Source organism: Sebastes umbrosus, chromosome 13 (assembly GCF_015220745.1).
Source record: "Sebastes umbrosus isolate fSebUmb1 chromosome 13, fSebUmb1.pri, whole genome shotgun sequence".
In the NCBI taxonomy this organism is placed as follows: Eukaryota; Metazoa; Chordata; class Actinopteri; order Perciformes; family Sebastidae; genus Sebastes; species Sebastes umbrosus.
Window position 1 is genome coordinate 13,102,447 of NC_051281.1, and position 24,065 is coordinate 13,126,511.

At 40.0% G+C, this 24,065-nt stretch overlaps 2 protein-coding genes across 4 annotated transcripts in view; one reads left to right on the top strand and one right to left on the bottom strand.

The window, feature by feature from the left end:
- Positions 1-320: 320 nt before the first annotated feature.
- On the top strand, positions 321-22,605 carry LOC119500421 (sacsin-like). The gene is made up of 10 exons (XM_037790127.1): positions 321-482; positions 1,262-1,307; positions 3,718-3,805; positions 4,616-4,727; positions 6,073-6,219; positions 6,334-7,765; positions 7,902-7,990; positions 8,090-15,517; positions 21,765-21,777; positions 22,602-22,605. Exons 2-10 carry the CDS (start codon positions 1,267-1,269, stop codon positions 22,603-22,605), a joined length of 9,354 nt encoding a protein of 3,117 aa, XP_037646055.1. The 5' UTR covers positions 321-482; positions 1,262-1,266.
- The window catches only part of dip2a (disco-interacting protein 2 homolog A), a 100,649-nt gene continuing 98,355 nt past the window's right edge, over positions 21,772-24,065 (bottom strand). For all 3 annotated transcript variants that reach the window (XM_037789661.1, XM_037789664.1, XM_037789663.1), the window contains one exon: positions 21,772-23,876. In XM_037789661.1, the coding sequence (XP_037645589.1) occupies positions 23,624-23,876 (253 nt within the window). In that variant the 3' untranslated portion in view covers positions 21,772-23,623. The remainder of the gene's footprint in view (positions 23,877-24,065) is intronic.

The following is a 24,065-nucleotide window of genomic DNA, read 5'->3' on the forward strand; positions in this document are numbered from 1 at the left end:
GGGAAAAAAATAAAAAACATAAAAACAGATACATGGACAACATTGGGAAAAGCAATTGCAAGACAACAATTAAATTAAATGATACTTTAAGCGACTTTTAAAACATTTGACGGATGAACAGTTTATTGATAGATGTGAAAAGCTACTCCATAATTTGGTTCCCCTAAATCTTATCGAAAATTGACCTCTACTCATTGTGCTCAGATGAGCTCACAGTAACTCTGAATAGTTGCGTTTCATTGTGCAGTTCAGGAGAAACAGGTCTGTCTTCAGCTTTGATGCTGCTGCCATCTAAAGTTTCGTTTCCTACAAATGATACTGAGACTTTATTGGGAAACGAAAGAAACTAATGTACCGGGAAACGAGCGTGCTTTTAGGGTTGGGCATCAGCAGCCTTTATAAAGAGGAGAACGGATGGAACTGCGTTTCTTTGGCAAACTTGTGGACACCAGAACGGATGAGACTCTTCAAATATGACTGAGGTACAGTTGTTTTTTTGTTTTGTTTTTTACTAATGTGTAGTTAATTACTAGCATCTTTATCAGCATAACTGAGTAAATTAACCAACATATTATGTGGCATTATTGTTGGGTCTGGGGGTGGGGGGGGGAATGATTCAACAATAAGGAAGTTGGAGTAACAGGAAGTTGAAAGTATTTAATGCCAGTGAAATTAATCCACAAAATAAAATTTAATTAAGATCATTTGATTCTTAATTTAAGTTCTCAAAATGGCATCACGTGACGGACACAGAAGTTGTTATTCCACCATATTCTCTGAAATTAAACTCAAAAATATACAAAAAAAACCCAGATATTCTCTGAGATTAAACTCACAAATATACAAGAAAAAACTCAGATATTCTCTGAGATTAAACTCACAAACATACAAGAAAAGATCTGAAATTCTCTCAAATTAAACTCACAAATGTACAAGAAAAAAATCTGATATTCTCTGAGATTAAACTCACAAATATACAAGAAAAAACTCAGAAATTATCTGAGTTTAAGAAGTCTAGTTATCTCTTAGAACACTTGAATTACAATATGCTGAAAGGTTATTATGGATTTTTTGCCCGATGATGCCAAAAACATTCTGCCTGCTGCAGGTTCAACTATTAAGTGTAAACTCTAAACTTGAGTGCATGCAGGAGAGTTACTGACATTTAAATGGTCTGTGTGGTAGCAGGTGTGGCCATCACGTGGATAAAATGAGAAGTTTGTTCTGTAATGGAATGCACTGTCCTCTGACTCTCTTACAGCATGCATGCCAGGAAGGATGAGTTCCAAGACAAAGAAAAAAACGCGGTGAGTTGCACCTCTTTGTTTTTATGTTGTTTTATGTGCAAACTGAACCAACAATAGAGGAACATGCTATTTTGACCAAAGTGCACTGAAGCAATATTGAGTTACTGACAATGATTTCTTAAGAAACTTAAGAAATCCCTAGCCATATGACTGCCTAGATTGCTTTTTGGGGGGAGGTTTTGCATACCTGCATGTATATATTGCCTCTAAAGCTTCTGCACACCCACACAGGTGTTTTCAGATAATCTGGCTGATTAGACCTCTTCTCAGGACTGTGTGGGTGTGTAAAGACTAATTGATTGATATCTTCCTGTCACCTGTTGTTGCACCTGTTAGGGCGGGACAAATGCATATTTATCATTCCTAATGGTAGATGAAGATTATAATATGTTTTCATCATAGCTCCACCTACCTTCACCCTGAGCAGAGGTCTAATCAACCACAATAACTGAGAACACCTGAGTGGGGGTTCAGAGGCTTTAAATGGAAAAAGAGCGCCATCCTAAAATCAGCTGAAAATTATGGTTTTTAATTTTTGACCTCCCTAAGCACCATCGTATTGTACAAAACATTAACGCTGTATCAAACAGATGGATCTATGTCACTTTAACCAGTGGACCTAGAGACTTTCACTGTTAAAGGTCCAACATTGTAGAAAGTACGATTTTCATGTATTTTATATTATAAAGCAGGTTTAAGTGCTGTATAAATACTGTGAAAGTATCGAAGCGCTCAATATACAGAGAAATACACACAGCCCGTATTCAGAAATTGTGCGTTTGAAACAAGCCGTTAGGATTTCTGTCCATTTGTGATGTCACAAATCTACAATATTTAGACCATTACATGGTTTTAAGCGTAAACATTCCAAATGTGTCCCAGTTTATTTCCTGGTTGCAGTGTATGTAAATAACATCATCTGACAGGAAGCAAACATGGACCCAAACTGTTGCCAGGCAACGCAATTCCGTTGAAATGCACTAAAACGGAACGTTTCAAACAGAGGGTAAATACAGGCATATTCAAGCAGACAGTATGAGGAAAATCAAGTTTTTTTTTTAACATTACAGCATGTAAACATGTTCCAGTAGAAACACAAAATACAAGTATGAACCTGAAAGTGAGCATGATATGGGACCTTTAAATCTGGTTTAAGTTTGGCATGGTGAGAGAAACGGGCAGTGACACATGCATGAGTATTGAGAGATCATGTTGTTGTCATGGCGACTATCTGTGTATCAAACACAATATCTCAAGAACAATACGTGATAACAAACTTTTACTTGATAGGTTCATCCTGCAGAGTAGGTTCAATAAATAGACGTTGAAGAAACCTGTTGCATATGCCAATACAGTACATGCATAATAATGAATAATTAATTTAAAGGTCCCATATTGTGCTAATTTTCATGGTCATACTTTTTCATACTGTTTACATGCTTTAATGTTAAGAAAAACACGATTTTCCTCAAACCGTCTGCTTGCATATGCCTGTATTTACCCTCTGTCTGAAACGCTTTAGTGCATTTCAACAAAACTGCAACTGAATTACGTTGCTAGGCAACAGCTTGGTTCATGTTTACTTCCTGTCAACTGACGTCATTCACATACAGGCTTCGTTGGAGCATGTTATTATGGAATTTCGGATGCAACCAATGTGCAACCGGAAACAAATTTGGGCACATTTACAATGTAATGTTTAAAACTGTAAAATGGTCTATATATTGTATTTTTGTGACATCAAAAATGGACAGAAATCCTGACAGCTTGTTTCAAAGGCACAGTTTCTGAATATGGGTTGTGTGTATTTCTCTGTGGATTGAGCGTTTCTATACTTTCACAGTATTTATATAGCACTCAAACCTAATTTATAAAATAAAAGACATGAAAATCTCACTTTTTACAATATGGGACCTTTAAACATATTAGTATAACTAATAAGACAGAGCTCATATTTGTACTACTCATGGTAAGTGAGGGCAAGTGTTGTGTGTTGGTGTAGAAATGAGAGCTTAGTGGCATGACTGATTATGCACAGTAACAATATATGACTATTTCATAACCATTTACAAGCCCCTATACAGGAGAGTTTTTTATTAGTCTTGTAGCACCCACCTGCATAAATTCCCTACATTAATTCAACTGTTTGTAACTAGTTACAGCTATAAGATTCAAAATTCATATCCATACCAGTCATGTTTTATGAGTGGACATTAGGTAGAGAAAGTGCCTTGTTTACAATATACTGGTGAACATTTTGGCTCTTATTGGCCTACAAGGAAATAGTATCTTCTAATTTCAAGTAAAACATTTTATGGCTAAACATATAAGTCAAATATATATACTCACCTTGTGTTGATTTGAATTTTATCTTTTGTTTCTCACTCTTTAATCCTCCTGCTTTGTTTAGGACGTCCTTTGGGGCAACAGCGCCGCCCTTCATTGACTACCTGCAAGATATTCTACGTCGATATCCAGATGGTGGACAAATTTTGAAGGTGGGTACAATGCTGTCAAATATTGATTAACTATAATAATTACATATAATAATGACTTTACATAACATTTCATATGTTTCTAACTGATGCATAGCATTATTCTTTAGATCTAGCTTATACACAGCTGGAGTTTGGACGTCTATTTCTTTTGGTGTGACCAGCGTGGTTGCTAAACATGTTGATTCTGCTTAAATTTATATTGAATCCTAAAAATAGATGATTTGTATTTGATTTACAGACATTTTATGAAATATGAAATATGAAAAAAAAATTCAAATTGCTTTTTTTGTCCTTCCAATAAAACAACATTACACACAATGAACGCATTGATCACATTAGTATTTAATTGTATTAAACGTTGATGTTAAAATGTTGAATTTGATTTCATTCGATTTTGCCTCAGTGGGAGTACTTAATTGGTAACTCCATGTATGTTGATAGTCTATCAATTTCTCACTGCAGTTTTAAGTTTCCAAGTCTCTGATTAGACGCATAGTGTAGTGTAAACTTGGTGGAGATGAGCCGGAAATACCATTTCACCAAACACAAAAAACAACAATACAACAAAACCATCAGATAGGTGAGGGAGATGTCAATAAAGCGCAGTTTGTTCACGCCCACACAATCCTGAGAATAGATCTAATTAGAAGAAAACACCTGTGTAGGTGGACTAACTTTAACTATACTCGTGTGTAGCCCAGATTTGGAGCTTAGCAGAGTGGCGGTAGAGCAGAGGAATGTGGCGGCAAACCGTGAGTGTTAACTTTGGTCTGCTAAGCTCTAATGGTTATTGTTTGTATTTGTCAACAGGAGCTGATTCAAAATGCAGATGATGCTCAAGCCACAGAAGTGATTTTCATCCATGATGAGAGAAGCTATGGGACTGAGAGCCTTTGGACTGATGCATTGGGAGAATACCAAGGTATGCAGGATGATCAGAGAATAGCCATGCTCTAGGGAGGTTATCATATAATTTTAACAAAAATGTATATCAGAAAATTTGATAATAGAGCAAATAGGAGGTAGCTTGATGACCGATGATTGTCAGCTCCCAGCAAAGAAGTCCAATACTCAAATATCAGCCCTAGAGTTTGTATGTTTTGCTTGTTTTTATGTGGGTTTCCTCCCATAGTCCAGTGTGGTTGGCCAAAGAGGATGTGTGTGTGTAATGTTTTTTGTTATTACCACAAAAAAAAAAAACATTCCTTGACAATAACGGCTTCTTGCCTGCTCTGGCGATCCAACACAAACTTGGTTCTCATGATCACTTGATAAGATGGCATTAGGATCTGATATGCTATAAAGACAACAAGAATTAAAATATTGCACATTGTGGATTAAAGTCAGGGCTATAAAGTGTCCAGACATTCATTTTTCATAAATGAATGGATCTGAGAGCTGCTGGAAGTGTTGAAATCTTTAAACTTAAACTTAAAACCTACCTATTCAGCCAGGCTTTTGATTAAGAATGGTTATTTTATTCACTTATTTTATTGTATTTATATTATTTGTTCTATTTTATTGGTATTTTATTAACCACTTATGGTATTTAAGTTGTACAATTTTATTCTATTTTATTAATCACTTAATTGATTGTATTTAAGTTGTAAAATTGTATTATATGTTATTGTTATTCTATTAATCACTTGTTTTATTGTATTTAAGTTGTATGATTTTATTCTGTTTTATAGTTTGTTATTTTTATTAATCTAGATTTTACTTCTCACTATTTTACTACTATTACTGTTATTATGGCTTTCAATTCTATTTTAGTGCATTTTTATTATTTTATTATCTCGCGTACATTAGTCTCAAATATTTTAAATTGCTGAATTATTTTGTCTTTTGTGTTGTTTTTACAGTCCAACACTTGTTCAATCTAACCTGTAGGAAAGGTGGTATACAAATAACGTTTGATTGATTAAATTCAGCAGACATAAGGAAGTCTCTCCATATGTCGCTGGTTACAGTAGACTGTGCTAACCATATTCACCACAAGACCCTAACATTAATTTTAATTGTAATAAAAGAACTTGAAGTGTACCCGTCTTAGTCAACAGTTTACAATATTGAGACCTTCTAGCAGAAATTGCCTTATGTCTACTGATTATATGTTTACAATCTCAGCCTCATAAACATTTTGCTCAATGCATGCTGGATAGACTTAAAAATAAGCAGTTACAGAGAGACCGGAGAGAATTAATGAACACACAGATGCATTAACCTAATGTCATAAGCACTTTTGTACTTTTTTTGTGTTTGCAAAGGTCCTGCTCTCTACGCCTACAACAACGCAGCGTTCACTGAGGATGACTGGAAAGGAATCCAGATGGCAGGGAGGAGTGTCAAACGCAATGACCCAAACAAAGTTGGGAGGTTCGGAATCGGCTTCAACTCTGTTTACCACATAACAGGTGAAACTACGTACAGATACACACGTATACCTAATTGTGTCAGTTTAAATTTGAGTCTTTAGAGAACATGCATAGTTGATTAATGGGACAATATGTGTTTTACTTTACTCACAGATGTGCCAAGTATATTCAGTTCAGAGCACCTTGGCATGATGGACCCCCAAGAAAAAATATTTGGAGAAAGAACGGGAGGTTTTCTGTGGTCTCTGGATGATGCAGAGCACCAAGAAGCTCTAACGTCTATGCATGATCAGTTTCAACCCTTTCGAGATATAGTTTCGCTTGTAAGCAGACCAGAATGGTCAGAAGTCATCATGGAGGATCAACACTTTGAAGGGACAATTTTCAGATTCCCCTTGCGCAAAGAGGCATCAGATATTTCAGATAATCTGTATGACTCTGACAAGGTGGTTGACCTTTTTGATAGCTTCATTGCGGATGCAGACTTGAGCCTTCTGTTCCTGAAAAATGTGACCTCTGTGTCCTTGATACATATCGACGTACATGGCACCGTTAACACCAGACTTGAAGTGAAATCCTCAGTCCCCACAGGTGTGGTTCTGGAGTCAGAAGATGAGTCAATAATCGAGGGTTCTACAAAGTTCAAAGTGATAACCCTCAACTCAGAAGACCACAAAGAAACAAAGTGGCTTCTGACAACCTGTACCATGAAAGAAGGCAACGTAGAAAATCTTGATTCACTTGCAAAAAAGTTGAGCTTTTTCCCTCAAGTTGACTTGGCATTCCCTTGTGGTGAGAAGAGAGACTGTGGTGAGAGTAGACTGAGCTGCTTTCTTCCCCTCCCAAACAATGAATCCAACAAGACAGGACTCCCAGTTTACATCAACGCATGCTTTGGCCTCACAGACAACAGAAGACACATCAAGTGGGAAGAGGAAGACCAGAAACACGACGAACACGCTGTGTGGAATGAACTGCTGATGAAGGAGGTGCTCCCACAGGCATACCTCACGATCATTAAAGATGCCATCAAACTTGCCCAGGAATCTGTTCTGCCTGTCTCTTCCGTGTACGACCTGTGGCCAGATATCGACCAGATAAAGCACAAAGAAAAATGGTATGGCGTTGCTCTGGATGTTCTTCATCACTTATTCAGACAGGAAGTGGCTGTCCTCTCTCTTGCCAAAGATGAAAGACAGTTTATCACTCCATCGGAAGCTGTGTTCCCCTGTAATGGTCCAACAAGCCCTGCCATATTGGCCGCCATTAAAAGGACTTTGGTTTCCTGTGAAGAAAATCTTGTCACTTTACCAGGTAGTGTTGCAAGAGCTATACATGAGGCCCACCCACACCGCAACACCCTAAAACATGTGACCCCAACTTTCCTAAGAGACATTCTCCGCAGGATTGGCGTGCACACCGTCTCTAAAGACGACAAACTCTGTCTTTTGGAGTACGTTTTGAGCGATGGAAAATACAAAGAGCTCAAGGGTCTTCAGTTGCTTCCACTCAACGATGGCTCTTTCAGATCTTTCACAGACAGAGAGGAGGACACTGCTTTAATTGACAGCAACGAATTTCCAAGGTAGGTCTTTAATTTTTGGTTAATTATTTAGATTTTAAAATAATATCTTTTTTGGTCATTCAATGTACACTAAGATAATATGCAAATGTCATTGTTTTTGTTACATGCACAATGAACAAACTTACCCTCTATGCAGAGTCTTGCTACCATACTGCAAACACCTCTTCATCCCAGATGATCTCAGTCCAGCCTGCAGCACCCACCTGAAAGAACTGGCCAGAAAAAGTAGGAATCTAATTTTATTGAACAGTGATTTAAAAGTTATTTACATCTGTCACCTGCTTGTTTTCACACTACACAAACATTTTTATATGTATTTTTCAGATTTATTCAAGGTCATCAACATTGACGCAGACCGGGTGGCTGAATATACAAGGAGGTATTTGCCACAGGACTGGAAGCAGACGAGGACGGGGCTTGTTACCTGGGACATCAGCAGCAGCCAACATCCGCCTTTAGACTGGCTCCAAGAATTCTGGAAATTTCTCAACACTCACTTCAAAGAGTTAAGTAATTTCACTGGAATGCCATTAATACCAGTCAGTCCTCTGTCTGTCAGTCAGCCTGTATCACTAGCAAGACTAGAGCAGAACACAACCCTCATTTTTCAGAAAAACAAGCAGGGGAACTTGCCGGAACAAATAGCTCAGTTAGTGAACAAAGTCGGTGGCACAGCGGTGAGAGGAAACGAGTGGCTCAAGCACGAAGACCTAGACTCATATGTTCTGTGCCCATCTCCAAAGAGTGTCATGAAAGTCTTGGTGAATTTAGTTTCACAGGATGTCATCAGAAAACTCGAGACTGCCTCTAACAGAGCACGAGAAGAACTGAAAGATTATCTCTCTCGTCTGGATTCTCTCTCAGTCACTGAGAAAGATTTGCTCTCCAAGTTGCCTCTGTTTCAAACCATGAAAGGATCCTGCGTTGCTGCTCAATCAAAACGGGCTGTGCTTCTAATTTCTGGTCTAAAAGTACCAACAGAGTTCCCCATGCCCGATTCAGTTGTGCAGTGTGCAACTGAGGCTGATCGCAGACTGTTGCAGCTGCTCAAAGTCGATCTCTTGGACACCACCGAAGCAGCCAATCTCCTCATTGACTGTATTGAGAAGGGGGCTTGCAGAAAAGAAGACACTGAGAAAATCATGACTTGGATTTTACAGCACGGTGATGTCCTTTTCTCTCAAAATCAGACCTTGAAACGCAGATGTAAGGACTTGAGCTTCATTGGAGTGAATGGAAAGCTGAAAAAGGCCTCCAGCTTTTTTGATCCAAGAATTGAAACCTTTAAAGTCATCTTTGAGTCTGATTTCTTCCCCCCACCTTTATACACTCACACATCGCAGATGCTGCAAAGCCTAACAGATCTAGGATTGCTAAATAAAGAAGTAGATGTGTCACCTGAGCACGTCATGCATGCCGCCACACTGATTGACATATCACATGTTGACTCTCAAACTGAGGCTCTCAAAAGAGCTCAGGTGCTCTTGAAGATGTTGAATACTAATGATCTGCTGTCAAAGTTTTCTCATGAGCAACTCAATCGCCTCAAAATGCTAAAATGGGTCCCATGTGCTAAGCCTGGTAATGACAAAAAATCTCAGACAAGTTGTTTCTTCTGCCCGGATGAGATAAGAGATTCTGTGTACAAGGACATTGTTGCGCATGTAATGCCTCTGGTGGGAAAGTTCAGTGACAGAGTTAGCAGCCAACTTGGTCTCAAACGCCTACCCCCACCTGAAAAAGTGATAGAGAATTTGTCAGTCTTGACATCAAAAGCACAGAAAATGAGTGATCCTGACACAAATGTGGATTTCAAAAGGAAGTTGCATAGCATTTACAAACACATGCAAGACCACATCTCTGAATTTTCAACAGTGATGAACAAAGACACGCCCTGGCTGTGGAGCCACAACAAGTTTGTATCACTTCAGGATCTGGTTCTAGACTACCCACAAAATCTTGATTTGAGCTCTTACATTGGAAAGGTGCCAAAAGAATTTCGGCCATACAAGAAGTTGCTCCGGGAGTTTGGCCTGAGAACGGTGCTTTCAGATGAAGAAATTGTTGGCATTCTTCAATCTATCCAGCAAACCATTGAAGAAAGGCAACAGCCATTTGCAAGTCCCTCTGAGGTAAAAGTGTCAATAGAAATCCTTAACTGGCTTTGGAGAGAGAAGAAGACCGTTCAGGATGACATCCCAGTGCCAGTCCTCTTAGAGGGTGAACAACATACCCTTAAACCAATGTCAACAGCAGTCTTCTGTGACGTGAGCAAAAATGGGTTGAAAGAGCTCAAGTACAGCCAGGAGGAAATTCATGTCGTACATGAGGAAATCCCAAAAGCAGCTGCTGAATGGTTTAACATCCGATTTCTCAGTACCTACATCCTCGATCCAGAGTTAGTGGGAATAGAACAGTGTGGACAATCTGAACCGATAACCACGAGGATTAAAAACATTCTCAAAGAGTATGATGAAGAAAGTGACATCTTCAAAGAGCTCATTCAAAATGCAGAGGATGCTGGGGCAGAAGCATGCAAATTCTTGGTGGATTTCAGAGTGCACAAAGATGCCCCTGAAAGTCTCATTGACCCTGACATGACACTTTGTCAGGGACCTTGCCTTTGGGCATTTAATAATGAGCAGTTCACAGCGGAGGATTGGAAAAATATTGTCAGAGTTGGCGCTGCCTCAAAGGAAAACAAGGTGGAAAAAATTGGAAAGTTTGGACTTGGATTCAATACAGTGTATCATGTGACAGATGTTCCTTCTATCCTCAGTGGCAACAGTCTTCTCATACTTGATCCAAATGTAACTCACCTCAAGAAGCACATCAGACACAAAGCAAATCCGGGAATCAAGCTGGATCTCTCACAGAAACGACTTTTTCATTGCTTTCCTGGTCAGTTTGGACCATACGAACGCATTTTTGATTGTAATTTCAGCAGACAAAGTCCCCCTGAGCCCTATCCGGGCACTCTGATCAAACTACCTTTCCGAACTGAAGAAGAGGCTCTTGAGTCAGAAATAAGTGCAAAGGTGTATCACAAACACGATATCATCACTTTTCAACAGCACTTAACTAACAATTCACAAACTCACCTGCTGTTTTTGAAGAACATCAATACATTATCTCTACAAAGTATCTCAAACGATGTTTCAACTCCGCCAAGAGATGATGAAATCGAAACCGTCCTCACTGTCTCCAAAACCACTGTGAGTACAATGAAGATTCCTGATGAAACCAATGTGACAAAGCAGCATCAAGCTGAGAAATCATTGGGGAAACTTGATGGAAAATGCAAAGAGGTCATTGACTGCTGCACAGTCAACATTGTCCAAATAACCAGTCAGCAATCTGGTGTAACTGAAGTCCAATCCTGGCTCCTGTACAACTGCTTTGGGACACATCAGTCTTTGCAAATGGCTCTTCAAGGAAACAAGCAAGCTAAGTTCTCTTTGCCCATCGGGGGGGTTGCTGTGCCTTTGCAAAAAGATCCAGAAACTGGGAAACTGGCCCCATTAAAAACGGATCTTGTTGGACAGGCATTTTGCTTCCTTCCTCTTTCCATTCACACGGGTCTTCCAGTCAATGTAAATGGAACATTTGCTGTGACGAGCAACCGAAAAGGTCTGTGGGAGAGTGGGGTGAAACATGACTGGAACAAAGCCCTTCTTCAGGATCCTGTACTGACAGCATATGTTACTGCACTTTTGGCACTAAAGAAAATGTCTGAAAACGAGCAACTGGAAACTTACTGTTACCACACCTTTTGGCCTGATAGAGAGAAAGTGAGTGAAACGTTCAAGCCTTTGGTTGATGCATTGTACTCCACCATTGCTCAGCACTCCATTGGCCCAGAGCTCTTTAGTGATGGAGAACATTGGTGCTCAATGAACAATGCCATATTTCTACACGAGAGCATCGAAGAGGATGAAGACATCAGTGCACTTGCAGTGCAGGTGTGCAAGGAACATGCAAAAGCACCCAACCATGTTGTTTCCCTTCCACTGTGGTTGAGAAATAGCTTCAAACAGGCTGGCCTAGAGAAGGTTTTACAGAAGAGAACATGGAACTGGGACAAGTTTTACCAAGAAGCAGTGTTTAACAACCTTGGTACCATGGACCCTAAGAGTAGAGATACTCTTGTGCTGCATGCTATTGACCTTGATTTCAAAGAAATTGACAAACTACTGGTCAGCTATCCATGCATCCCTACAAAAGGCGGACAGCTCCAGCACATCAGGAAACTTGTGAATCCGTCAGGGAAAGTGGCCTGTCTTTTTGAACCAGAAGAAGGACGCTTGCTTGGTGGTACCAAAAATGACTTCTGCTCCCCCAAAAGGATTCAACGCTTGTTGGAACTTGGAATGGCAAATGATCGTCTCCCACTGGAAGACATTACAGAGAAAGCAGGCACAATCCCCAAAACCTGGAGCACTGACAAAAAGAAAGCATGGGGGCATTTGAATTGCCTTCTTGAACTTATGAAGAATCACATGAATGATGAAGACTCTCTCCACTGGGAAACACTGAGGATGACTGAATTTCTCCCAGCATTTTCCCCCGGTGATACAAAAATGGAAAGAAGTGTCACACTTAAAAGGCCCACTGATATTTTTAGTGGCAAATGCTCCCCACTCGTTAGCATGACACAACACGTGCTGGATCATACCAATCTGAAAATACACAACAGTGATCCAGTCCTGCAAAATTTGGGAGTCCATGACAGTCCAAGGCCTGAGAATGTGCTCCAGCAGCTACAAGAAGCATGTGAGCAATCTCAATCCATTGACACATCCGTGCTTCACAAAATAGCGTGTGAATGCTATCATTTCCTGAATCAGTGGCTCAGTGATTCTGGGGACCCCACTTTCATTTCACAGAGGGCAAATTCATTCCCATTCATTCTTGTTGGCAGTACATTTGTAAATGTGAATCATGTAGCTGAGAATGGGCAATTTGAAGCAAAACCCTATCTCTATGTACTCCCAACTGCCTTCATTGATTTCAGGAGGCTCTGGGAAAGTGTAGGTGTTGAAAAATGTTTTACAACAGGTCACTTTCTGACTGTGCTCCAGGAATTGCACTCTCAACATGGTAAGAAGACCCTGCCAAAGAGTGACCTAACAATTTGCCTCAAAATTCTAAAAGGAGGGATATATGAGGCCAAAGAGAAAACAACGGTTGACTATCTGATACCCAATGCAGATGGAGTTTTACAACCTGCAAGTGAGATGTTTTTCGACGACAGCCCATGGATGCCAGTCACTTCAGGTGTCACATTATGTCACGAGGATATTCCACGTGTTATGGCTCGCCACTTTGGAATCAAAACTACCAGGCATCATACCCTGCAAAACCACGTAGTTGAGAACATTTCACCATTCGCTTTTGAGTTTGAACAGCAGGAAAAACTAACTGTTCGAATTAAAAACATAATTTCAGCCTATCCATCAAAGAAGGATATCCTTAAAGAGCTTGTCCAAAATGCTGATGATGCAGAGGCTACAGAGATTCACTTTGTTTGGGACAAACGCCAGCACGGCAAAGAAAAAACATTTGGGAAGAAATGGAACCAACTGCAGGGTCCAGCACTGTGTGTGTTCAACAACAAAGTGTTTTCTGATGCTGACCTGGCTGGCATTCAACAGCTGGGAGAAGGAGGAAAGCACAACTCTCCAGGGAAGATAGGAAAATATGGAGTAGGATTCAACTCTGTTTACCATCTGACTGACTGCCCATCAATCCTCACTGGAGATGAACTACTCTGCATTTCTGATCCCAATCAAAAATACATTGAATGCCATTCAAACAAACCACCAGCTGGCACTGGCTATAAACTAGCTGATACTTTCAAGACCATGTACATGGATGTCTACGAATCCTTTCTTCCAGACAAATTTTCTCTTAAAGAGGGCACCATGTTCAGATTACCTTTAAGGATGGGTACCATGGCAAACAGCTCTAAAATATCACAGCAGGCAGTCACTGACCATGACATGAAGGAGCTATGCTCTGCACTCTCTGAAGATCCTGAAGGACTTATTCTGTTTCTGAAAAACATCTGCAAAATACAAGTCCATGAAATCAATGAACATTCAGAGAAACTTGAAACAATCTTCATGGTTGAAAAAAGTCTGCCAGAGAAATTCAGAGAAAGAAAAGATGCCTTTGTAAAACTTCAACAAAATGCGCTGCAATCTGACAAACCAATAACGCCAGACAAGGCCATTTACGGAACCGTGATTTCAACCTCTGACAAAAGACAAACTAAATGGATCATTGCAGAACAGTTTGGCTCATTCAAAAACAGAGAACTAACACTATCGGACAAACTTCCCCAAGCAGCAATAGCGGCACGTGTGAGCAGAAAGATGGGCAAAGGTTCAGATATACCACCATCCAGACCTATGATTTTAAATGGAGAAGCCTTTTGTTCGCTTCCTTTGCCAGGGAAAACTGGACTGCCAGTGCATGTCAATGCAAACTTTGAGGTAGATTCTGCCAGGAGAAGCCTTTGGAAAGAAGACGGGCAAAGTCTGAAATCTAACTGGAATGAATCTTTGAAACAAAATGTCATTGCTCCACTGTATGCAGATCTCCTTCATTACATCAGCCGTAGCATTGCAGACAAGAAAGTTTCTTCTGCACGTGTTGAGTCATACTTCAGTAGCTCGTACTTGTGTTTTTGGCCAACTGTGTCCAAAGATGTTTGTCAGGATTGGCATGAAATGATACATGAGGTATACAGATCAATCAAAGAAAGAGGCCTTAATATGATTCCAGTGTTGAGTTCAACACGCGTAATTGCCGGCCAAGAACTAAAGGAGTACTCTTTTGACTGGTGCAACGTCAGAGAAACTGAAACAACTAAGTTACCATACCTGACACTCTCAGGAATGGAAGAGATCAATCCCATTTTGGAAGATCTTGGAATGACATTGGTTCCTTCTTGCATGAACACAGTTTGGAGAAGTTTCAGAGCCGCTGGCATTGAAGTGAAAGATGTGAATCCTTCAACTGTGCAGACTTTCCTGAGAGAAAAACCCCTCAATGACCCAACCCAAACGGATGAGGATTTACCGTTGCCCATAACTGCCACTCTGATCAGAGATGAAACAAGATGTTCAAAGCTCTTGAGTTTCTGCTTAAAAGATTTCGACTTGAAAAAGGTCAACTCCAATGTACTCGATGGGCTTCCACTTCTTCTCACAAGAGACAAAGTTTTGAGAGTGTTTGACTCAAAATCTCCCAAGCTGATATCAAGATATGAAAGTCTGTTCTTTGGCTACGAGGACCACTTTGCAGATTATCAGACCAACACAGCTCATAGTCATGCTCTACAAAGTTCAGGCCTTGTCAACAGTTTGACAGTTCCCTGTGCAGCGGATAATCTGAAGCCGTTAATTCAGCAGCTTCTTCAGGACTGTGAAGTTGATCTACACAGTGGTCTTCATGTCCCAAACGAGACCATGTTGAAGTGGTTGAAAAAACTTTGGATGTTCTTAACAAGTCAGATTAAACCTGCAACATCTAGTGGTGATGAACAAAGTCTGACAATAAGTGATGTGAGGAAGCTCTTCAATGACTGCTGCATTTTACCCGTTGTGTGTCCAAGTTTGAACAACAAGCACTTCCTGCAAGCAATGAAAGACATGCCGAGTGTGATTCAGTTCGCCTCAGAAAAGGACATATCAGGCAGCCTCTTTAAACTTGGTTTTATGAAGCTTGACACTGTATTCTTCATTGGTATGCATGTAGGCCTACATTCACTTTTATATGCTGAACTTATGGATGTGAATGATAAAAGCTCTGTGTTGGACCAGGTCTGCAACATTAACCACTCAGAGTTTTCCAAGCTTTCCAATGACGAGATGAAAGAGCTTCAGCTTTTCCTGCAGTCTGGAGAATCCAGGTCCAAAGACAAACACGAGTATCAGAGAAAGCTCAAATCCTTGCCATTATTTGAAACGATACATGGTAACCGAGTGAGGATTGACGGACCAAGAGAGGTGTTTATCCTCAACAGCACATATTCAAAGACATTTCCAGATTTGTTCTCCCTGTCCGACAGCAACAGCATTTTCCTCCAAAACAGTCCAGAGAACTGCAGTCTGTCACAAACATTGAAAATCAAAACCCTGACTGACGTGGACTATTTCATGAAGTTCATCCTGCCCGTTGTACACACACTCACAGAGATGCAAATGCTTCACTGCCTCAAACTGTTACTGTCACCACAATTCAGTTATTTTCAGCACAAGGACAAAATCATCTCCTCAATGAAGACAGTGAAATTCATTCGCAGTTCTCAAGGCAGATTGGAGACAGCATCACACTACTTTGATGAGAGTGTTGAGCTATACAAGAAAATGTTGCCCCAAGAGAGATTTGTGCCTGCAGGATTTTGGACTGAGTTGAGTAAAGGAAATCTACAAACAACAAAAGACCCAAAAGACTTACTCAGAGACCTTGGCATGAAGCATGATGTGTCAAAAGAGGACATAATAAATTTTGCATTTCAGTTAGAATCAGAAGCAAAAGGAAACGGCCAACTTGAAGAGTTGAAACTGAAATCATCATTAATTTTCAAAGCAGCCTGGGCTATAGTGAGTAATAAAGAAAACAAAGAGGAAAAATTGCTGGAGAGCATAGCTGACATCAAGTTCATTTTTCCTGTGAAAATTCGAAAAGAACTGTGCAACTATCACCAACCATTTGCTGCTGAGACAACTGCTGTTAAAATCAGAGGATCTTTGATGGAAAGCGATCCTAAGCATCAAGACCTGATTTGGTCTTCAATGCCGATTATACATCTACCGGTTTATAAGACAAAGAATCTCCTGAAATTGATGACAAATGCAGGAGCGCATGAACAACCACCCTCACACTGTGTAACCAGGAACATGAGCAACATCTGTCAGTCGCGTTGTAAAACTGACCAGATGATCCAAACCCGTGGTAATGTGTTTCGAAGTGCATACGCCTACCTGCAAGCAAACGGGTTTGAAGGCCAACCATTGGCTGGTCTTCCTGTTTTGTTGGTTGAAAAAGACAAAGAACTTGTGAGGACTGATGATGCCTCTTTTTCACTCCCCCATGAACGCGAGTTTAGACCGTATTTGTACAACGTTTCTCCGCAGGATGTCATGTTCGCAGACTTCTTCAAGAAAATTGGTGTAAAGGACAAACCTACTGCAGTGCAGTACTGTAATGTTCTGGCATCAGTTTATGCAGATTCCTGTGATAAACCACAACTACAGCTAAACCAACAGAAAACTGTGAAACGGGCAGTTGAGCAGTTTTTCAAGTTATTGGAAACTCAAGAAAGCCAGTCCCTTGTTGACGATGTAAAGACTTTGTATCTTCCTGCAGTAGATGGGAAATTATACTCATCATGCACACTCCACTACAATGATACAGTGTTTGAGACCAAAAGGTTAGAAACAGCGCTGGAGAAAAAGTTCCTGTTGCTTGAGAAACTCGGTGAATGTCATTTGGGCAGTGACATATATTTGCATCATCGGTTGCTGCAACTGCTGCCTCAGAAATTCAAGCCTACAATGCTGTCTCAATTCACTGAGGAGAAAGTAGTGGAAACACACATGCAGCTTTGTGAGCTTGAGACTGACTGTGACTTTAGTGGATGGTTTGACAAACATCTGTCTTCCAGAGCATTTACACATGGACTCATTTGTCTTATCAGGGAACAGTCTCAGGGAGAAATAACACAAGAAGATGCTACTGACATGTGCAAGAAGACCTTTGGCAGTATTCAGATTGTCTGCTGCAAAAGTCTGAAAACAGAGCTTTGGGTTAATAAACAGCCACTAAACAAAACTGCCACCGAAATTGATGTTTTTGTTAAAAAAGGGCAACAAGGTTGCATCTTTTACTTGAAACACAACAATGCCATGGGGCCCATGGTGCTAAATGACATCAATATGACATTGACAAAGGAGATTAATGCTCTTTTAGGGAACCGAATGGCATCAAATCACCTCCTAGTCCTTGGACAACTTCTCGTGTGTGACAGTTTGCAAGATGTTCTGAAAACTCTGGCTAAGAATGGGATCCATGACAGTGCTGAAACTGAAAGCCTCCTCCCCAAACCAGCAGCGCCTGGAACAGAAATTCCAGAGGAATGGCATGACTCCTTGGACATGAACATGCTCAATAATTTTGAAGAGGGGGAATATGTTGGCTACAGCACTAACGACAAGTACATTTATGCAGTTATTGTTGAAGAACTGCCTGGGCACTCTGGATCATATTCACAGAGATACAAAATAGAAATTGGAGAAGGTGAGCCAATTGAAGTCAGTTGTCTTGACCTGTATCAATTCAAACGACAAAAGAAGCCAGAACCCAAAGGGAGGACTTGCACATCTGCTGAAGCTTCTTGCATGGACCTGGTGCCACTAGCAGGAGCTGTGCCACATTCTTCCCAACCATCATCTACAAGTTCGTCATCTACGAGATCCTCACCGGCCTCTATTGACGAAGCTAAACGTGAAATTGACAAATGTTTGACAGAGATCTGGACTCTTCCCGAGGAGGAGAGGCATAAAGCCATCAAACGATTGTACCTTAGATGGCATCCTGACAAAAACCCTGACTGTCAACTTCTCGCCACCGAGGCATTCAAATACTTGCAGAATCGAATTGATGAGCTCAACAATGGAAAAGGCAAAGGCAAAACTGCAGGCCCGTCCTCCCCAAACAGAAACTCCAATTTCAGCAACTTCTATCAGCAATGGAATCAGGAGGCCAGGCATCACCGAGATGGCCGAGAGAGATACTCTAGAGGCAACCATTCCTACAACTTTTGGACCCATAATGAAAATGTTCCAAGGCCGGACAAAGAGGAGGCCCAGCGCTGGTGTAGACAAGCTCGCTGTGATCTCAACGCCGCTCACAAAGAAGTTGGTGGGGCGAGCACAGAGTGGTGTCTGTTCAAAATCCATCAAGCAGTGGAAAAGTCTCTCATAGCTGCAAAGTATAAAAGAGATGGTCAACATCCTGCCAGCAGCTCGATTTCAGCCCTTGCCATGCAAGTTTCTCTCTACAACCTCCAACTGAGAGGTCTGCCTCAAATTGTGGAGAGTCTGAAGACGCTGGGAGTGGACGCAAAAAAGACTCAGTATCCAAACTGCCATCGATTTCCCCATATCCCAAATGAACAGTTCAAATCAGAGAATGAACTGTTGGCAGTGGAGCAGGCATCTGAGCTTCTCCGTAAAGTGGAGGCATATGTGAATTAGGGACTCAAGACACACAGACGTGTCATGTTGGCAATTTAAGATATTTTGACATGATAAAAATGCTGTCAGCCATATTGTGATATTGAAACATGACTATAAACAAAATAACGGTATCATTTGTTGAACAGGACAGACATAAACATGACTATGTTATGAAAATGAAAAAGTTTGTGTTATTTGTGACTCATTTCTGAAGACCTAAGCATATAATCACTTTAGGTATTTGTTGAGAAAATGTAAATATCAAAGCATTTTATGCATTGTTGTAAACATTTATGACAACTCACCAAGGACCAAAGTAATAACTGTATGACTTTGTTATGAAAATGGAAATATGATTTTTTGCAATATTATCATTTACAACTACTCACTTAGGATCAATATTTCTGTATGACTTTGTTATGAAAATATGATTTATTTTGCAATGTTGTCATTTACAACTACTCACTGAGGATCAATATTTCTGTATGACTTTGTTATGAAAATATGATTTATTTTTTGCAATGTTATCATTTACAACTACTCACTTAGGATCAATATAATCACTGTATGACTTTGTTATGAAAATATGATTTTTTTTGCAATGTTGTCATTTACAACTACTTACTTAGGATCAATATAATCACTGTATGACTTTGTTATGAAAATATGATTTTTTTTTGCAATGTTATCATTTACAACTACTCACTTAGGATCAATATAATCACCGTATGACTTTGTTATGAAAATATGATTTTTTTTGCAATGTTGTCATTTACAACTACTTACTTAGGATCAATATAATATCTGTATGACTTTGTTACGAAAATGAAAATATGAAGACTTTTTTTGGCAATGTTATCATTTACGACTTCTCACTGAGGATCAATATAATATCTGTATGACTTTGTTACGAAAATGAAAATATCAAAGGTTTTTGCATTATCATTTATATATACTCATTTAGCTTCAATATAATCACTGTACAACTTTGTTATGAAAATGAAAATATTAACTTTTTTTGCAATGTTATCATTTATATTATATTGAAACACTGGCACATACAGAAATGATTGTGTTGTCCTTAGAAATAAATAAATAAATAAAATGGAATTTTTGGTTTGTTATCATTTATACCTACTCACTCTCATATCATCATATATTTGTCACAACATTTCCTGTTTCATATTTTTAAATACCATACTAAACTTAATGGTCAGGGGTAGACACAGTATCACTATAACTAGGGAGTTTACTTCCTCTATCATTTTCTATTACCACTCTCTGAAAAAGCGTAATCCATTGTTTGTTTTATTTTGAACTTGGTTGCAACCCACCCGTTGTTTGAGGGAGATTTCTCCAATATTAAGTACTGACAATAGTTAAAGATTATATTATATCTGTGGGCTAGAGTGACAGAACATAAGTCATCAAAACTCAGTATGAGTTTGAGGAGCTATTTTCAAATTGAGCTTTAAAGTAAGCACCCATGCTAAACCTACGTAGATGATTGAAATGACTTTGACTGATTAGATCTCTTCTCAGAACTGTGTGGGTGTCAACAGACCGCGGCTGATCGACGTCTCATTGACTCTTGTTTGCTTTGTTGGTATTGGATGATACCCCACAAATTGTTCCAGCAGAACGTTATGTGGTTTGCCTGGTGGTTCTTCACTGCAGCGTCATTTATCATCATGTAACATACAACTTGGAGGGTATAAGGCTTTTCACAGCAGCCATTTTGACATGTCATAGCAGGGTAAACACAGGTGTAATTGATCAAATGAATTATGGTCCCATCCATGGGTGTTCAATTGTAGGCCTACTTTAACCAGCCAGCTGCTCAGAATCGAGGACTGTCATGATGTCACACACGGGCTAGCCTCTTCTAACTCCAAGTGATGCCATTTTAGCAATTTTGTTGCTAGATTTAGCTTTTTTTTTACCCGGCTACCCAGGCCCTTAAAAAAAACAACAGCAAATTTAGCTACTTAAAAAAAAAACTTTTATCAACTTTTTTTAAGATTTTATTTTAGGGCTTTGTTTTGCCTTTATTAGTGCCTTTAACAAATGTCTATATGGGGCGCTCGCTCTAGTGGGTGAGCTAGAGGTCCCCTTAAAGAAACTTGTTGCAACTTTTATTTAACGGCTATAATTGTTGAACAGTTAGGTAGCTTGTTAACCAACTAACAATACACTGCTTAAAATAAAAAACTATAATGTTCATAAAATAAAACAAAAAAATCAATGATGCACCTTGTTTGAGCTTGATAGCTGTAATTGTTAAATTATCATACATCTTGATGCCTTGTTTGTTTTAATCAACTTATACATTCAAGTAAGGACAACTGGGCTAAGTGAAGATTGACCCTGAAGTTTTCCAGAACATTTTTTAAACATATGGAGTGAACGACACAACATACTGTTGAGAAAGGCTATCATCCAGAGAGTTTTAGCACAGTTACAAAACGTCAATGAGATTTAAAGGGTTTCTTACCTTCTTAGTTCCGGTATAACTTCCGCTTTGTATTAGTAAATGGAGTCTGCTGACGTCATTTATTTCCAGTTTAGCTCTGCTCACCTTCAACTGACAGTCTAATCACCTGGGATATTGAACACACCTGTGTGGGCGTGCACGTCTTTTACAAGAAGCTGGAACTGAACTGAAATGTGTTCAGATTGTAGCATTTAGAAAACCCAGTTTAGAATATTCTTATTGGACAGGACACCTGAACGTCCACTTTTCAGTGAAGACAAACATTTCAAGTTAAAAGCACTTTTTTATTCATTAAGAAATCATGTTATGAAAATAATGACAACTAACCATATATCAGACAAATGTATCTTTCCATATGTTAACAACAAAAGTTTGCTCTGGAGGATGTGACGTCTCAACGGTCACCAGAGCGTAACGGTCTTCTCCTTGTGCTCGGAGTGTGCTTCGCCTCGTCCTGGAAGTGGCCAGCTCCCACTGTTCTTTCATACTATAAAAAAAGCTTTTCATGTCTCTTCCCAATGTCCACACACGAGTTTCAAATAATTTCTGTTTGTGAGGGAGAAGTTCACACATATATACCAGATTCAGTCTTTGTGTTAAGCTTCCTGTCGTCTCCTCCGTCTATTAATAATTTACACAAAACCTGTACATACTTACAGCAGGCTGGAGCCTGATTCTGAAGGGATGTGCACATAGAAAAAAAGAAGCAACAAACAAGTGAAGTGAATCTTTACAAAGTCAATGTGATAAGGTGGGAGGTCAAGGTGTTACGAGCATATTAGACCTTCATACGGTACATGCAACATTTTTCTCATTCGACCTTATGGCACTCGAAGCGAGGCTCTGACATTCTGCATCAAACCCATACCAACTGCAATTTCTTCCAGTCTTTTGCTATAAAACACACATTCAACACAACGGACGATAGGGACAGACATTATTAAAAATATTTATGGAGAAAGTGTGTTTGTAATGGCTGATGTCACGATCAAGTATATTCATCTTAGCCAAAAAGATGACTTTGGGTGCAATAAGAGCAAGATTTCCCACACCTAACCTCCCTCTGCATATTCCCTCCCTATCTATCCAACAGCTGATAAACTTCACAAAATTAAGTTCAACCGGAGCTGGGATAGGAAGAGGCGTCTGAAAAAACACTTAAGGCTTGATTCATATCATTTGGCACGTTGCTAAATAACAAGCAACGATTATATTCCTCGCCATCTCACGATCTCGAATGATCGGCACTTACTGTCTGCAGTCATTCAGAGCAACATCTTTCACATCACTCATATTGCATTTTGTTCAGATAAAACAATAACTATATTACACATTTTAAGATTTAGAAAAGAACAAGATCGAGTCAAACAACATTATTTCTACGCGTTAGGTTACTGACACCACAAACTAAAGGACTACTGCTGGGATGAGCAACGGATAATGCCAACTGCTCCTCCGACACCACTAATGTGTGCTTTTTTGTTGATGCAATAACATGATCTGTACTGAGCTGGATCACAAAATCAGGGTTGTATGTATGGGATGTAATGACAAATATACGTAGGATAGACTTTTTCTGTGAAAAGCATACGACCTGCAATGGCACAGGAGGCTCTGTGAACATGTTAGAGCTAGTTTGAACCAGGGTTAGGGTACTGGCGTCAGTCCTGTTCTATGGCACAAGTGTATGGCAAACATAACTAACATTCATAATAGTGGAGATTGACAAAGTAAATGATGTTAATGGCACAGTGTAGTATTATACCTTTGCCGCCTGCTGTACTTCCATCGGGTATCCTGGGTCTAAGGAGTCAGACGCTCTATCATACATACATACGAAACTCTCTTCAACAAAATTAAAACATAGTTTGTTGAGGCAAGAAATCACAGGGAGAAACAGACTATTTCTCTTGGAATTTCTCTCCATTTTGCTGTGAAGTTTTGCATCCACGTTTCTTTCATATTTCCCCTCTTCGAGCTGAAATAAGAGCTCGCTTTCTTTCAGCAGAAGTCAAACTGACCCCCAGGCCTGCTACAATTACGAGCCCCGCATTTGCCGTCTCCTGTTTGCGTGATAAGCCACGTGGAGGGGTTAACCCTCCTGCAGCAGGGCCCTCACATGTTGTAAGCCACGTATATGGGGTCCAGCTGGTCGGCCAGGAATCCGTCTCTGAGGTGCATGCGTTGCTTCTCGCCTCTGGAGTTGATGGGGATGACGCCGGGGTCGACCACCACCACCACTCCCACGATGAGGTAGTGCTCCTCCAGGACAACGTTGGTGACCAGGGCCACCAAGTCCAGGGCCTCCTGCTCCGATCCCTCCAGCTCCACGACCACCACGAGGAGGTTGGTCCAAGTGAACACCGCACTGGAGGGAGGAGGAGGAGGAGGAGGAGGAGGAGGAGGAGGTGGAAAAAAGGAAGGAGACGAATAAAGAAGGTGAGCATAAGGGAAAGACAGACAAGATAGTAGTCAGAATTCATGTTGCTAGATAAACATATGACTACATAACTAATAATTTAAACAGAATAGTAATAAAACAGTGATGTAAATTTCT